Source organism: Doryrhamphus excisus, chromosome 15 (genome assembly GCF_030265055.1).
Source record: "Doryrhamphus excisus isolate RoL2022-K1 chromosome 15, RoL_Dexc_1.0, whole genome shotgun sequence".
NCBI lineage: Eukaryota > Metazoa > Chordata > Actinopteri > Syngnathiformes > Syngnathidae > Doryrhamphus > Doryrhamphus excisus.
In genome coordinates this window covers 16,280,744-16,298,531 of record NC_080480.1, presented here as the reverse complement: position 1 = coordinate 16,298,531, position 17,788 = coordinate 16,280,744, and the positions used below count along the sequence as shown (strand labels likewise).

General features: G+C 43.1%; 2 protein-coding genes and 1 long non-coding RNA gene across 4 annotated transcripts in view; 2 read left to right on the top strand and 1 right to left on the bottom strand.

Annotated features, from left to right (window-relative positions):
- Positions 1-182: 182 nt before the first annotated feature.
- On the bottom strand, positions 183-5,826 carry LOC131103207 (uncharacterized). Its single transcript, XR_009119573.1, has 4 exons — positions 5,225-5,826; positions 2,722-2,905; positions 1,435-1,497; positions 183-1,337 (listed from the first exon to the last, which is right to left on the bottom strand). It is a non-coding gene; the product is annotated as an uncharacterized LOC131103207 (long non-coding RNA).
- tcap (titin-cap (telethonin)) lies at positions 3,689-5,009 on the top strand. The gene is made up of 2 exons (XM_058049280.1): positions 3,689-4,033; positions 4,096-5,009. The coding sequence occupies exons 1-2, from the start codon at positions 3,885-3,887 to the stop codon at positions 4,484-4,486; spliced, it is 540 nt and encodes a 179-aa protein (XP_057905263.1). The 5' UTR covers positions 3,689-3,884; the 3' UTR covers positions 4,487-5,009.
- LOC131103204 (integrin beta-3-like) overlaps positions 5,283-17,788 on the top strand; it is a 29,355-nt gene continuing 16,849 nt past the window's right edge. For both annotated transcript variants that reach the window (XM_058049276.1, XM_058049275.1), the window contains exons 1-3: positions 5,283-5,542; positions 5,689-5,754; positions 7,510-7,647. The gene's annotated coding sequence lies outside the window, so the exon portion shown is untranslated. The remainder of the gene's footprint in view (positions 5,543-5,688; positions 5,755-7,509; positions 7,648-17,788) is intronic.

Below are 17,788 nucleotides of genomic sequence, written 5' to 3'. Positions count from 1 at the left end.
ACTTCCATGGTTTTCTTGACCATAACCTACTTAAGTGTACTTCCAAAAAATGTAACTCATGAGATTTTTGTTATATTTGTCCGAACTCTACCTTTAGTTGTACCACACATTAAAATGAACAAGAAACTAAGTGCATTTTTAAGTACATTTTTTCATGTTTCATACTTAAAATTTTGCTGTTTTTAAAAATCTAAACATATTTCACCTTTTAGAATTGTTGCTGGGTCTTATTGTACATTTTTCCTCATAAGTGTTCCCTTGTTTATGGTGGTTCCAGACCTGACCACATTATCACAGTATCATTATCATTATCACAGTATCACGGAAGAGGTTGAGTATTTCCATACAGCATGTAAAGATGCTTAACTTTGTAAATAGTTTATTTAAAAAAAGATAACCGGACTAATGTAAACATGAAATAACACCTCCTTTCGTCATCTTTACTTTCCAAGTAATTGTTTACGTTACATTGGGACTCAAGATGGCCGCTAGTAGCGCGCTAACAAGCTAGCGAGTTAACCAGTTAGCCATTTCTTCTAAACCTAAGGCGGCAAAAACTCACTTCAACATCATACCGGACATGCCGTGGCTGACTTGAAGTAAGCTAAACGCTTGTTTTGGGTTCGGAAACATTGACGCGTCGCTGTTTAGTCGATTTTTAGCTTTAGTCACCGAGACGCCAAACTGTTTATAGGAAGTGATTCTGACTTCTGTCACCGGGGGGCGCCAAACTGTTCATAGGAAGTGGTTGATTATAGAATTGTTTTACTTCCTCGGGTATGGATTTCCTTTTGGTTTCACTTGTTTTGATTACCAAGACACTAAAAGACTTCTTGAATAAACATTTAAATAATGTTAATGAACCTGCACCATGCCAAACCTCAACAAGTGTCAACAAAACAACATAATGGCCACCAAAGTGGGCATCATGGCGAAGCAAGGAACTACATGCCGCTGCCATGCATTCACCTGGAAACAGGTAGGGGACCTGTTTTATTTGTTGTCCGTGGATTAAGGAATCCGCATTGGGACGCTGATACCAAGGAGGTGTTTTAAGTGTGACTTTGTGGCAAGGCCGCTGCAGGCCGCAGCCTATTGCATGTTTGCACGTTAACCAATCACACGCCATTTTACTTGGAAAATAAGATGGTGTTCATTTCAGCTGTTTGGTTCACAAGCAACACATCACTGATGCCTCATCCAGGCCGAGAGCAGTCAACGCCTCACTGGGAAAGCGGCTACAAGGAGACACCGTCCACCATCATGAGGGAGTTAAACAAGGCAACCCGGGAACCTCCCTTGGCCGAACTGATGGCGGCCTGCTTCTGTGGTTCTGCCTAAAAGGACGACATTGGGCGCTAAGAAGACAACGTTTTCTTGCAAAAGGGAACCTTAAAGGGCATTAGCACAGTTGACGTTCGCGTCACTACTCACCCCTGATCCGGAAACAGCAGTACACCACAACTCCAACAATGATCAGGCCCAACAACGGCAGGACTTGACAAAGATAAAGTTGACTTTTAGTTGCGTGAACGGGTCGAACCATTCCTCTGCATGGGTGTCACTCACCATTGTATAGGAAACTGTACAGCAGTACTCCACTGATTAACACCCATTTGGATTCTGATTCCTTTGTCATTTTAGTAAAAAAATTAAAAACTGCCTAAATTAATATTTTAAAACTTAAATTCCCACTGGGATCAACACACCGGGAATCAAAGAGGAATGGAATGAAATGACCTCACACTCTTCCTGCTAAGTCCACCTCCTTTATGTCACACCTCACATCAGCAGCATCATGATCATCATACGCTTTGATCAGGTCAGGTAATAAGACAATACATCCACCAATGTAAGATGGATATCACCCAATCGGAGAAGATGAGCCATTAACGACATTCCAGTGTTTAAACTTAAACTTAAGCTTAACTTAAGAATGTGCTGCAGCAGAAGAGAAACTTTTCCTACTGAAAAAACCCCAGTCAAAGACGTGACCACCCCCTCTACTTCCTGACAGGCCCCTCCTCCATCCTCTGCTTCCCTTCCTATCTCCGCCGTGGTGACAGCAAATGCCCCCCCCCCCCCCCCCCCCCCCACACACACACACACACGACAGCTGTGACAGTGCGGTTATGCAACAACACGGGTCTCTTCCTGGCAGGACCTGCAGTCAAGTGGGCGCTCCAGAGGCGCTCCAGACTCCACACCCCCCCCTTGAATCATCTTGAAGGTGAACGCCGCAGCGAGTCGCTCACAGAAGGAATGATGGTAGCCTGGCAAGACGATACGCTGGATTTGTCCGATGCCTTAGCAAGGTTGTCATGGAGTCATCATAACACAACTTAACCCATGACCTTGGGGGGCGCCCCCCAGAAATATTAGCTAACATGCATTGCTGCCTGGCGTTGCTCATATCCGCTTATGTGTGTTGTACACGTAGTACTCCTTTTAGTCACGTATAATTACCGTTCGCATGCTCATAAAGTATTTGCCTGGTACGCAAAGAACATGAGTAGTTGCGCTCTAAATTCTTTGTGAAACATTTAGCTTGATGGCGGCCATGTTTTTCAAACGGTGCTAGTCAAATTTGAGACGTTTGTACCTGTCAATCACCGAAATTTCACTCCTTTGTGTGTAGCGTTTCAGGAGTAGAAGAAGGAGAAGTTTTAAAATGAATATAAGAAATATGTGTGTGTGTGTGTGTGTGTGTGGTATCATTACCCCAATGTGGACGAGTGAGTCACTGGCGTAACATCACACCAGCAGACATGTTTCCAAGGCGAGCGCTTCCCAGGCTGTAACCCAAGCGGGGAGCGTGGCGCTCTTGTCAGCGAGGCGATGAATCACCGAATGCGGCGCTCACGACCGCCATGAGGCAGCGGCTCGTGACGGGGACGTCTTGATGCTGACAAAAAAAAAAAAAAAAACAGTGAAAGTCAGATGAGCTTTTCCCTCAAAAAGGTACCCGTCAAAGAAGTATTGTCCGGGACCCTGAGTCTAGAGGTCAAGATTAAGTATCAAGTCTTAAGTCCAAGTTGAGTAGCAGGTCTTCAAAGCTTCAGTCCAGATGAAGTCTTGAGATCGCTTGGATCTCAGGTGTTGAGTCCTCAAAGCTTGCGAAGAGTCCAATTTTTAAAATATCAAGTTTTTAAGCTTTGAGTCAGGTCTTGAGTCTAATTAGCCCAAGTCCAAGTTAAGTCTTGATACCCTAAATCTCAGGTCCGAGTTAAAGTATCAAGTCCTTAAAACTTAGTTCCTTGTCGATTATCAGCTAAATCCAGGTTAAGTCCTGACCATCTGAATCCCGAGTCCAGGTTGAGTATCAAGACTTGAGTCCTAATTGAGCAACAAAACAGGTCCCTGAGGATCAGGTTCAAAGTTCAAATCGTGTCAGATGTCTTTAAAGCTTGTTATGTTTGTGTATGAAGATCCACTACAAAGTTTCCACATTAGTGGAGGGTCACTTTGTGTACATCAAGACCGGATCCTTATTAAGATTCCAGTCTGAAGCCCTTGTGTGTGTGTGTGTGTGTGTGTGTGTGTGTGTGTATGTTTCCATAACCCCTCCATACAATGTGTGTATGTGTGATGCACAGCTGATGAGGAAAGTGTTGCTCCAAGGAGACTTTGGGGGATTTTGACATCAATTATCCTCCCAAAGCACTCAGTGTCAGGTGTCGGCGGAGTGACAACACGCATCCGAAATAGCAACACTGTGTGCATAAAGGCGGCGCAGGCGAGACTCAAACCCTGACACTCACCAGGACGGCGAGAGACACACACAGAGAGAGAGAGAGAGACCAGCTAGACCATCACCGCTATCCTTCTCAACCATACAAGTGAGCTCAGGGTACATTAGAGGAGATCTGACCTCAAAGAAGACGATGCCGGTGTGCACCATGATCGAGAAGTGCAACGGCGTGGTGGCAGGAGCCGAGCTGTCCTGCAGCGTCCGGGAGGAGAACAAGGCTCAGAGGGAGAGCTACTGCGCCGACTGGAGGAGCATCAGCCTCAAGACTCAACCTGAGGAAAGGTGGGGGAACCTGGACTGTGTTCATAGGTGACTTACATGCTAAGAGTTGTTTTGGATTTCAGGAAGACGATGAACATGAAGGACGCTTCCCGTAAGGAGACCCTCTCCCGCCAGTGGAAGGCCTCGCTTCTCACCCAGTCCTGCCCCTCCGGTGTCCTGCGGGTGGGCACCGTGGAGCGAGGGGTGAGGGAGCACCAGCTGCTCCCAAAGAGAAACACCCTCCCCTTGCCTATCTTTACCCCGGCCGAGCTGGGAGTCCGCCTGGGCCGCGGTGCACCGCACGCCCCCGAGGACCTGCAGCCATTCGCGCCCACGGATGGTTTGTGTCCCAGCAAGAGGAGCGTGGACGAGATCACTCGAGACCTGCCGCCCGTCAAACCCACCCTCATGGAGTTCAGCAAGGCACCAAAAGCTCTCGGGCGCTCCATGTCACAGGAGGCCCAAAGAGGGTGAAAAAATGGACGCCGGGGGGATGCTGGAAAGGGATGACAAGGAGCAGAAAGAATGTGCATGCACTTGTGACATCCTAAACCCTCTCTTGTGTAGATTTATAGCACTGTCTTGGCCAGCACCGCATCACGGTGTCAACATGTGGAGGTCCGCCGAATGGTTGTACGTATGTGTGTGTCGTCGGCTGTTCTTTGTCATGCTGCAGCTGATCCACACTGCATGGAAGTCAATGAAAGTGCTCCTGTAGACTGCATTATAGTGGTCGCTGCAATGTGAACATGAGGTATGAGGTATCGGGTCTGGGATGGGAAGACAAAGGGCTTCCGGACATGCAAGTGTACGTTTGTGTGTGTCTGTACGCTCAGGCACTCAAGAAAACACTTAATATTTGCCACATTTAGCATTGTTTCTATCTAAGTGGGCCCCTCAAGTGTTTGATTAGCTGAGAGTAACTGTTTAACTGTTTTTTTTTGTTTCCCAGAGTTGTATTTAATTTTTAATAATAAAAATAAGAGCTGCTATTGAATCTTCTTGTGTTGTGTGCCTCATTTTCGTGAAGGGGAGAAAGGAAAAACTATGAGAAAATACAAATAAAGGACGTAAAAGTTAGCTAGCTAGCTAGCTAGCATGAAAGCAAAGCCAGCAGACTGAAAGTGATCAAGTCAATTCATGCTAACTTCATCCACGCACACAGGTATTGAACACAACCAATAAAAACACTTTAGCTAATTGTTGACTCACCTTAGACACTTGTAGATTGAAGAACTTTGTCAACCCTCGCAGTAGTTTTGGAGAAAAGTCGTTTGTAAACGTCTTGGAGAAAGCTACGCTGCTAAGCTAACGTTTATCCTCCCACTTCTACTCAGCCGTTTTCTTCGCGTTTGACTATAATTTAATGTTAGTTTTAATGAAGCTCATGACTTATCAAATTCTGTGTCATCATTTCATGAATTGTTAGGTTTATGGTTAAGCTAACTGTATGGAACTTTCTAGAACGTGCTAGGCTACTGCTTCTGACTGTGGACTCTGTAGGCCTCGCTGCTGTTTACTTACGTTTGGGTGAGTATTACCTCCTAATTGCATATACATATTTAGCTTGTCATGTTCCTGACTTATCTAATAATGTATCGTTCTTATAATCATTCTTTATATTGTAAGTATTCTTCTAAGCTGTATGGTTAAGCTAACTGTATGGAACTTTCTAGAACGTGCTAGGCTACTGCTTCTGCCTGTGGACTTTGAAGGCCTCGCTTCTGTTTACTTGAATTTGGGTCAGTATTACCTTCTAATTGCATATACATGTTTAGTTTGTCATGACTTATCTAATAATGTATCATTCTTTATATTATAAGTATTCTTATAAGCTGTATGGTTAAGCTAACTGTATGAAGACGAGCTAACAGCTAAGCTAACGTCTCATGAGTGTGACGTCATTATTGCTAATTCATGACTGCTTTACTTGCTTGTAATGTGATATGTATTGGATATGCTGCGGTATTTATATAAAACAGACAACGCTACAAGCAGTTGGCATGATGCATTTAGAATAAATGGAGTCCATTGTGTTCATTTAATTGTGTGACGGATCCCACTGAGCCTTTATTGACCCCGGCAGATTTTGAATGAACGGAAAGTACACCCTGTGACGGAAAGTGCTTTCATTTTATTTTAAGAGACGGCGTAATAGTGTGATATAAATCTGCCAGATATGCTGAAACAAATATGGCGCCCACGCTTTGTTTGGATGGCTCCATACTCTCAAGGTGTCCTCCACCCACGAAACAGTCGACCCGTCATTTCTTTGTATCACATTTTTTTTTGTACATACACACAATCAGTGGCGTTCATGATAATCCATAAGCGGCCATCTTTAAAGAGGCTGCTTCTCTTCCTCGCTGTGACAGGCAGCTTGATATTAATAGCTGGGTAAACATTGGCATCGCCGTGGTGACAGTGGTATCAGCGCGTTCTTCCCGTTTGAGCTCTTAATCCCCGTGTTTTATCAGAGATCGCGATGTGCCGCCTGCCTCGCTCTCTGCAAATTAACCCCCTTGCTATGCAGCCGCCGGCGGGGCTCGGCCCCCCATGTCACATGTAGACTGGTCCCAGTAGATAGTGGATGCCGGTACATGCACACATGGAGAGACATGTGTTGTCCCAGGAATTCTTCCTGTTGTGGGAGGCTGTTCAACTTGACCGGGGCATCGTTTAAACATATTTTCTGACAGGCCACTACATTAGACACACCCTGCACGATTTAAGGCAATCAATATGTGTGGAAAATGTTGATGCTAATAGTGCAAAGTTTTGATTGATACTGTCTGAAAACTGTTGGGTTATCAATATGTGTATTATTGTGCTTGTAGTTGGCACTGACTGCATCACACTCGGAGCAATTTTTTAACCCGCTGACCTTTTAAAAGAGGTAAACAAAGTTTGAATCACTTTGCTTGTCTTGCTTGTGAAAGTTTAACGCTTTACATCGCCGCCCTCTGCTGGTCAATATGGGTATTGCAATGGTGACATTGTATTGTACTGTACCGTTACAATCCGACTTAATGTGTCATTTTTTGTGTCCTTTTTATGTTTTAAATGATCTTATGTATTTTAATGTGTCAAATAACATTTTAAGTGTGTGTTTTAGTCCTGTTCTTATTACTGTAATTAAATCACTGGTCAATTTGGGTGAAGCACCGTCTAAATTGTGTACGATATCTACATGAAATTGGTTTTAACCTGTTCTAAATGATCTTATGAGTCACAAAAATGAAAGACAAAACCTTTTATGGTTGTAAAGCCTTTTGATGAGCCGCCGTCATTTGCAATCATCAGCGGCGGCCTCAATCAGGCATCCTATTATCACTTTCACTCTGATGTTGCCGTTGTTAGCTCCATTGTCAAAGGCCCCTGTGACATCACAGGAGAGGAGGCTGTTAATTGGCTGTCTGCTGGGTGTTGCTGTGCAGTGCTTTTAACCTCCTGCTCCCGGTAGACTTATTAGAATTTATCTATATTTTTTTTTTCAGGAGGAGGAGAACCTGTCTTAGATGAAAGAATCATGGCTGTCACGATGATGGAGACTCATCAATAACAAGGCTGGCTCTGACCTGAACACCTCATCATGGGTACTCCATAGGACGAAATAGTCCACAAGCAGCTTCATGGTATGTTGAAACCTGTCACTTTGAGTGGAGATTCACCTGAAAATGATGTTTTTTAAGTGTGAAGTAGGGGGTACAAAAGTTTTCAAACTTTTTATGCATTTTTTTGTTGATTGTGGCTACTGAACTAAATAACCCGCCATGGGGCCAAAGAAAGTTGCGATTGCCAGCAGTTTTGCAAAGAATTCGAACCTTGCCAGGATATTCAGCAGGCCGCATCAACAATAAATTCCATTCATTTGCCATATAGAATTATTTTGCTTTGTTTTCTGCACGTAAAGCTATAATTATCCTCTTAGGCCAAATTAGGACAAATGGTTTCACATTTCATACTTGGCGATAAAATTGGTACAATTGTACAAAAAGTCTATGACTGAAAGTACAAACTGGAAAACATATGTATATAAAATTGCACAACACACACATAAAACCTTTTTTTACACTTGTGTTACAGCAACTATAAGGCAGGGTGTCACCAAAAAAAGACAAATTAAAGGTTTTATTTTAGGAGAAAAAGTTGAATGCTACAATAAATCCTACTAATACTAGTAAGTATTTCATTGTAACAATAACTCGGTGGTTTTCTTGTTAAATATACTCCACTGTGTATTATTAGCATCACCCACTCTACATTGGATTTTTAATCAACAAAAATGAAAATGGGCACCCAAAATCTTTCATTTTTGCGTCCCTCTGTGGAAAGATATTGGACATCCCTGGTATAGAGTTACGTAAAACATTACTGATGGAGAGAGTTTGACACTGGAACTGTGATTATTTCTATTCCTGTCCTTTTCTATTGCGGCGGGGGGGGGACAATAGAAACAATCAGACTATTCTAGAGAGACTGTGTTGTGTAGTATTGATGAATCACAGCTAGTTCCTTTACAACTTTAGCGTGACAAAACAAAACACCCTTGTGCAGCCCTTTGGACAAATGATTGACTTTTATAAAACATTTTTTTTGTGCAAGTGTCCCCGCTCATGAGAAGCTTATAAATAAAATATCTGTTCGCTTATGTGAGGGATGAAGTAGCGATGAGTGTGAAATGTGTCGGTTTTGGTTTGTGTGCGGTGACAGTCGGACGTCGCCTCCTTGACATGACTACCGGGACTAATGGAGTGAGGGGGGGGGTCATGGGTGGGAGTCATTGTGGGTGCTGATGCGGTGGGGTGCTGCCGAGGCAGAGATGGGCCTATAATGAGGCTGTGTGCCTGGAGGCGCTGTGGCTCAGAATAAAGTGTAACTACCGACACTGGAGATGAGGCGCCACTCCATAGGAGGAGGCGAGAAGAGTGTGTGTGTGTGTGTGTGTGTGAGCGAGAGAGGGGATATCTTGCTGTTACAAAGCCCAATTCCCCAAAAGACAGGATGCTGTGTAAAACCCAGACAGCAATGATTTGCTCAGCAAGTCAAGACAGGAAGTTCTAGATAATGCCTGTCAATTAGTCGCGAGTGTAGTGCATTCTTAAGGTACAGTAGCAGTCAAAAGTTTAGATACACTTTCACATGGCAAGCTAATTGACAGGGACATGGCGAGAGGCGGGGTTTAACCTCTGGTCACCTGTCCATCAGAGCTGCTACAGCAGTGTCACCCGTGCGCCTAAAAAAAAAAAGCACTAAAAGTCAAAATAAAACCACGAACCAGGAAGCTAATGTTCTAAATGTTCTTCATGTGCTGCTATGTTTATCATTTACGGTAACGCAACACAAGAGGTATTGTAGTGAGCCTTGGTCTCCGTGGCAACAGCTACATATACATCTAATTTGGAACCAGTAATGCGTTCATTTATCACAGTTGATACACGCTTAGCTTGTTTTGGGGGCCTCAAAGCGCCACTTGCGACTACATGCATCTTACTTGGTGTGATAATGGCTTTTAAAAAAAGACTCATTATTATTCTAATAAGGCTTTTTTTTGTCGCTCGACTGATCTTCCTTGCGCGATGCTCGCCACGTGTAATTCTATCCCGTCTGCTGGGGCGCAGAGGTGTGCACGGTAGCCGGTTGCCAAGACGCCAAAACACAAGCAACCGTCTGCACGCGCATATGCACCACACGCACGCACACACTCACCCACTCAACACTCACCCACTCAACACGTACACACTTGCCAAACCTTGTCACACACACACACACACACACACACACACACATGCATGCACGTTATCTGGCTGTCGTCGTCACCGTGACCTGTAGGATGCAGCGTGGGCCGCCCACTTGAAGCCACATTGAATGTTGTGTCGTTTCACGTCAAACCTTCAGGGACAAATGAAATGTGTTGTAGATTGATGTTGATTGTTGGCTAAATGCTAGCAAATGTCATTCATGCGGTAAGGGACAATTAGCAACTAATGAGTGCTTTTTCTTTATTTTTAACTTGACAACCAACTGTTAGCGTTTCAACCATATTTGGGGATTACTTTTAACTGTATCCTATTTTTAGATCTGTATTTTTTTAATCATTAAAAAATATGTAGTTATTTCTAGAGTTATTGTATAATTTCTCAAAAATATTTATATATTAATTGCATTCTTTATTATTTTTTTGTATTATTTAGCTTTGAAAAGGACCTTCTGACTGTAAGACTGTAATGTACCTGTGACGTGATGTAATGATGTAATTGTCTAATTTACATTATTAGCTATGACGCATTTGCAGAATGTCAAAAAACAATGCATTGTGAGATAAGACATCTGTTGCTAGCCACTTTTTTGAAAAAATGTATCAATAGGGACACCTTGCCTTCAATCTTCCCACCCTGGTGTATGAACATTTAACAGCTAAATTTTTGCTGGTCTACCTTAGGGCTGCTGTGACTACAGATATAGAGTACCACCACCAGTCTGACTAAGTAGTCAATATGGGTTGATCTTGAAACGTAATAATGTGAACAAGGTGGTGGGTGAAGCAATTAATTAATGTTATTTTTTTTCCAATAAACAACAAGCTTTGGGTCACAAATGGCACCAGAGCCGGACTTTGGACACCCCTAAATCAATTAGCACCACCGGGATACTATAAAGTCTTTGTTTACCATGTCATTGCTGGGTGAACATCTTCCTTTTTAAATGATATTGTAACCCACAGAATTATTTTTGGGCAAATAAATAATATCCTTGGAGAATGTTGTCCTATACAGCTCATTTCCATACAAATAAAGCACTTTGTGTGTGTGGGTATAGAATAACGGCATTACAGGTGCGACATGGCTAACAATGCATGTATAATAGACTATTCCAGCTCGGAAGATCGGCCATGGCAGACAACACTAATTAGCGGTGTGTTTACATTCCCTGCACCAGTCAACCTTCCAACTCCAAACCAAAGGCTCCCTGTCAGAGGCCTGCGCACCCCCATCGCATCTCCGGCTCTGCAATTACAGCGCTGTAATCTGCTTGCATTGTATCTATTCTTAAAAAGGCCCCTGTCGTGGCGACACACAGGAAGCGCGTGGTGTGTGTGTGTGTGTGTGTGTGTGTTTGAGTGTGTGTAGCAGCAGGTGATGTCCAAATCTGCCACAAGCGCTGAAATACAAACTGGCAAACTATATTTAATTGGCGGCGTGGCACCAAGATAATTCCTGTTCTGTTCTCCAGCGCGGGCCCACGCATCGCACATCAAGTCCTTTTGCAACAACATCGTGTTCTTTTTATAGCCGCTAAACGGAAGGAGAGGAAAGTTGTGCACGGGCGCCATTAGGGAAAGGCGATCTGCTTTACATAGATAGACTTTATACCAGTTCCGCTCTCACATGACCTACAGCCACAATTCTTAAAACTAGATCTGATCAGACTGGTGTACCTAATGAAGTGTCCAAGCTGACAGGTTCTGGTACGATAAGGCCAACATAAACGAGTCCCTGCTAAAATAAACATTTCTAGGTTAGCGGGCTGCTGAGTAATGAATGTTTGCACCCCTCAGGAATATTTCATATCAGTCACACACACACACACACACACACACACACACACACACACACACACACACATGCTAATGGTCACAGCAATCATTTATTCATACCACACAGAAGCTTGGAGGGGGTGGTGGTTCAGATGGAGCCCATGCCTTGCAGGGTCACATTTAATGGCTGCCTTTTCAAAACAAATAGTAACTTGACCGTGCCCCCACATTGGAGCGCTGGCCCTTAGCCTCCTGCGACAAGCACGTGGCCCCGGTACCTTTTTTTTCCCTCGTCGTCATGGCGACAGCACCCTGCAGACCCGATGCGTGTGGGTCTAGTCCGCAGGGAGGGGAGATCACTTTTTAAGAGGTTCGAGTCATCCTCTCCACACAATCTGACTTTGATGGAATGAGGGGTGGTGAAAAACTGTCATCGGCGGCCATTTTTCTTTTTACTTTAATACAAAAATAATAATAACGATGTATGCGGGAAGCGGAGTTATTGTCTCCGTGACGGTCCACCGCCAGGCTCGAATACAGCCAGAGAGGCAATAAGAGAACATCCCTCCCCCCCTGAGGAGCTAACCTGACTGACAGACGCCCCCCACCAGCCCTCCATCGCCACCGCCACTGGCATAAGCCTCGCATAGCGCCCACCAGCACCCTCTCCCGCCAATTAACACATCTCCATGCACACTCTTGAGTTTATTAATACATAATAAAGTCAGTGGACACCAATTATCCAGCATTCAGTCATCTCTGCGTGTGGGTTGGGGGTGCAAGTAGAGGAGCGTGGAGGGTGTGGGGGTGGAGGTTTACACCAATAATGAGCCGGTTTGCGGTCCATTCTTATCGGGAATCAATGGCGAGAGACACCCGGCGTCATCTTGAGAAGACGGAGCCTTTAGAAAGGAGCGTACACTCACGTTGTGTTTGTCTTCCGTCAGGTTTGCTGCATGTCGCATTGATGGGGGGGTGGGAATAATGCAGGATTGACCCGGATTTGACTGGACTGGCTGACGTTAATGGCACCGCCCAAAGGCCTGCACTGGCGATAAGCCTTGGAGACATCACACTCCATCTTGGCTTTGCTTATAAGCTCGGTAACACGCAGCCTCATTTTTTTTCTTTTATAGTCACAGTAAATATACTTTTATGGTTTTACAGCTTCTCAATAGAGTCACGGATGGCGGGACGCACTTTTACTCTTTACGTAGGGGAGGGGGGAAGCTTAGGGAGACTTGGGAAGTACTCAGATGTACTTTTGTGCTTCCAGTTTCTGTGCCAATGTTTTCATAACACAGGACAAGAAAAGCATTTATGTTGAAAGTAAAACATCACAAGTAAACTTTTATTTTGTAAGAGCGGCGAATTACATGAGGACTTGACTTCCTGGTGGATCCGCGGAATGTTGCGTTCCCTGACAAAATGCCATTGTCAGGGAATTCATTCATTAAATCATTCATTTTCTACCGCTTATCCTCACGAGGGTCACGGGGGTGCTGGAGCCTATCCCACCCTGGATTGGTGGCCAGCCAATCACTGGGCACATATAGACAAACAACCATTCACACTCACATTCATACCTATGGACAATTTGGAGTCGCCAATTAACCTAGCATGTTTTTGGAATGTGGGAGGAAACCGGAGTACCCGGAAAAACCCCACGGATGCACGGGGAGAACATGCAAACTCCACACAGAGATGGTTGAGAGTGGAATTGAACCCAGGTCAAAATGCAATGGCCGAGAGTGGAATTGAACCTAGGTCAAAATGCAAAGCCAATGTGGTGCAAGCTATTCAGCGTTGGTGAGAATCTGTATAAAGGTGCAGCTACAGGTGTGAATGTACCTGTGTCCATAGTGTTTAGGAGAGTAGGCTCTGTCCTTGGTCAACCTTTACCCCCGGTGGAGGTGGTGTGTAAGCGGAGAATGCTACCCCCCCATGCAGAACACGCTGACAGCACCGAGCCGCTCGTTTGGTAACAGAAGCAACAGGACCAGAAGGAGTAGAAGGACTGGCTGTCCTTTTCCATCCTGTCACTGTGGATCATTTATTACTGCCCTCTGTGGGCCACTTCACCATGACTATGTGCTACCACTGAGCTGCTGGAGCTGCTCTTAGCAGTGGAAAATCAAATAACACTAACTTGTCAAAATCCTCCTATGGGGTGAATCAATCATTCATTCATTTTCTACCGCTTTTCCTCACAAGGGTCGCCGCGGGTGCTGGAGCCTATCCCAGCTGTCTTCGGGCGAGAGGCGGGGTACACCCTGGACTGGTTGCCAGCCAATCACAGAGCACATATAGACAAACAACCATTCACACTCACATTCGTACCTATGGACAATTTGGAGTCGCTAATTAACCTAGCATGTTTTTGGAATGTGGGAGGAAACCGGAGTACCCGGAGAAAACCCACGCATGCACGGGGAGAACATGCAAACTCCACACAGAGATGGCCGAGGGTGGATTCGAACCCTGGTCTCCTAGCTGTGAGGTCTGCGCGCTAACCACTTGATCGCCGTGCCGCCTTGGGGTGAATCAAAGTTTTGGATTTATACTTGAGATGCTAATTTGGCTAAAAATTGAATCTTTTTTTATTTTATTTATTTTTCCCTCCCACCGATATTTTACAGCCCTGTTTTTAGTGTTTGATGTGGTGTTGCCATGGAAACAGCACCTGTGGACTGTATTATTACATATTATATATTTGCATATACTCCATTTTTAGCTTTATATCAGGAATGTACCATATTATTATCTTTATTTTTAATGGATAGCATTTGTAACTCAATATGAATGTTTTTTTTTCAAAACGTTATATTATATAAATATATAGAGAGTATATTTAAAACATTCTAAATTGTTGTATTTTTATTGTCCGGTATAGTTTTTGATTTTTTCCACAAAATGTAACTAGGATGTATCTTTCCTATGATGATGCACATACTTTTTGTGCCTTTTGTTTAATCGGCGTGGATGTATTTTGGGCGATTTTTTTTGTATTTTTTGTGTTTTCAAAGCAAAGTACTGCATTTTCACAGCAAAATATTATGCGTTTTTGTGGTGTTTTTGTTAAAATGTTCCTGCATATATTTTGTATGGAATACAAACCATTTCTTTGGTGGAATATGGATTTCTACTTCTATTCTTGCTTTAAGTGAAACTACACGTTTCAGCCAGATTTGCACAACAAAGCTGAGCTTGCGCGCGTGTGTGTCTGGGGATAACTGTTGCCAGGATTCAAACGCTCGCATGAATGAAAAGTAATTGTGATGACAAGAAAAGTGCGGGCTCACCTGTGTGAGATGGTAGATAGCGTTTAAGCTGCTCCATTCCACGGCCACTATTGTTCCACGCTTTCTCCCTTTCAATACGACACATCCCATTAGGAGGCGTTTGAATGGGGCTGAGAAAGGCCACTTCATCCTGGGGGGAGACGCCTTTGTATGTGTGGCCCTCGTACCAATAACACAGGTGGGAATTAAAAAATGGCTTTTTTTTTTTTTAGAAAAGGCTAAAAAAAGAACACAGGAATAGTTTTTTTCTCATCCCGTTGAAGGCCACTGCTGCTTTAAGTATATCATTTCATAGCCGGAGCCATGTTCATTAGTATATCTGCCAGGTGGACGTCGCTAAAGGTCAGCGGTGACCCTTCTTGACAAGCCGACGTAGTCACGAGCTGGAATCGCCACACACGCGTGCACATTTTTTGCATTTCACTGAACATGAGTGTGTGTTTGTGCAACACCCACTTCATGCCCTTATCATAATTAACAACACGGCAACCTATGTGCTCCACTCTCGTTTATTACAACATTGATAACTGTCTTCTGGAACACACTCTAATTATTGCAGTAATCCTGCCTGCGTGTGTGTGTGTGTGTTGTCACCAGCAGTTCATGTTTAAACAACTAAACCCTAATTATAGTAAATATACTCATTTTGAGGCCAAATAATACATCATACTGTGTTTTAGTGACACCGTGTTGCATTTTTTATAGGAAAATATGATGTTTTCATGGCACAATATTGAATATTGTGTGATATTAATGAGTACTTGTAGCAGAGCTTTGAACTTTTTGGGAAAATATTGTGCTTTAGTGAAATTGCATTTTGATGACAAAATATTATGTTCGTAGCAACAATATTCTATTTTGTGTCATATACAGTAATTGCAGTTTGTGACCAAATATTGCATTTTATATATTTTATGTTATTCATGTTGTGTCACAATATTGTGTTTGCGTATCACACTGTCAGAGTTTGCGGAAAACTGTTGTGTTTTTCTGGTGCAACATGGTATTTTGTATCAAAATATTGCATGTTTATACCACAATATTGGTACAAAATACTGCTTTTTGTGGCATTACATTGTGTTTTCATAGGACACTAATGGATTGTGTCGCGCAATGTTGTGTTTTTATGTTGCAAAATGGTATCTTGTGTGTTTTTCGGAGCACACAATTGGAGTTTGTGGCATAATATTGTGTTTTCATGACGCAACTTTGCATCCTGTGTCAAAATGTGCATGTTTATAACAAAGTATTGGGCTTTTATGGTACAATATTTCATTTTGTGTCAAAATATTGTGCTTTCACGGTCGAATAATGAATGTTGCTTGTGTTTTCATGGTAAAAGATAGCATCCTCACATCAATGTTGTGCTTTCATTGTGCAATATAGCATCTTGCTTGTGTTTTCATGGTAGCATCCTCCCGCCAGTACAGCATTACTGCATCACCGTATAGCATTTTAATTGCATGATAGTGTTGTTTTGGCAAAATAAAGCATTCTCTCGCTGATTCTGTGACAGATATTAGCTTTCTTGTGATGAACGTAACCTTTATAGAGCATTTTTATGGCAAATCATGGTTCTTGTTGCCAGATATTGTTATTTTGTGTCCAAATACATGGTAATCAAACCAACGTGTGAAATATAGCAACAATGTAGTAAATTATGACATCAGGAATGTAGATTGTTGTTGCACTAGCACACTTTTTGTTTAATGTCAACAAGTGCGTACTGAAGTCTAATTATCTGCTGACGTCTTATTTATTCATGGTGTTTTTGAGGGATAGCTGTGCTTGTGAGCATTTGCCGGTCTGTTGCACATCGGTGTGCGACGTGTGCACGCCGTTGTGAATGCATGGGTGTGTTTGTAAGGACTCTGGCGGCCCGGCTCCTTTAGCGAGTGATGAAATAATCATGAGAGCTCAGGAGGCCGCAATGACTTGTGCATGTAGTGTGGTTATTGTCACACTAGTGGATAGGAATAAAAGCCCAATCTGCTATTAATTTTAAAAACAGTGCTTGAAGGAGCCTGAAGTGGTCTGAGTGTTGGACGCACTTCCGAGGGATCAGGCTAAGTGCTGGAAGTGTTGAGCTCAGCCTTTTTTTTTTTCCCCGCTCAGCATCAATAAGTCAGCTTGAAAAGCTGCAAAACATGTCAGTCACTTTCTTGTAGACCCAACACCTCCGCTGAATGTCACACTTCATTTTTTTCACTACATGCTTCAATATTGCATTTTGTTGCAGTTGAATGGGACAGTTATACCAGAAAAACACAGTTTTTGTGGTAAATTGTAGTGGTTTGTGACAGCATCAACACTGTTTTCATGCATTTCCATATAAATATATAACATTTTGTGTCAAAATGCAGTATTCCTGGGATGAAAACAGCACTGAATGTTATCACTAGTACTATAAAACCCTAAATACGTCACCTTCTTGAGGACAACTGAAGAGCTGAGAGGTGTTGGGATTAGCATTTGCACTCCCCTTGCAGAATATTTGTGCTTTCTGACTAAATTTAGCCTCGAGCCAAAAGGTTAAAGCATTTTTGTTGCAAAATATATGGTTTTGAGACACTATATTGCATTTTTATAAGGAATTATTGTGTTTTCATGGTGCAATATCGCACCTTGTTTGACCAAATACTGTGAAATTGTGACCCAAACTAGCATTTGATGGGAAAATGTTGGTTTTGTGGCACAATGTAACATTTTGTGGCACTGAAATGAGCAAAGTGTTTGAATGTGGTAAAATATAGCCACCTGTTGATGCTGCATTTCTGACTTTGTGGTACGGTGGTGCCTTTTTGCAGCAAAATATTGCATTTTCTTCTCACAATTGCAATAGAATTTTAATATTGTTACCTTTCGGACGGCCATTAGTGATATTTTGAGTTCAATATTTAGTATTTGTGTGACTTTATGTCATCAACAGTATGTTAG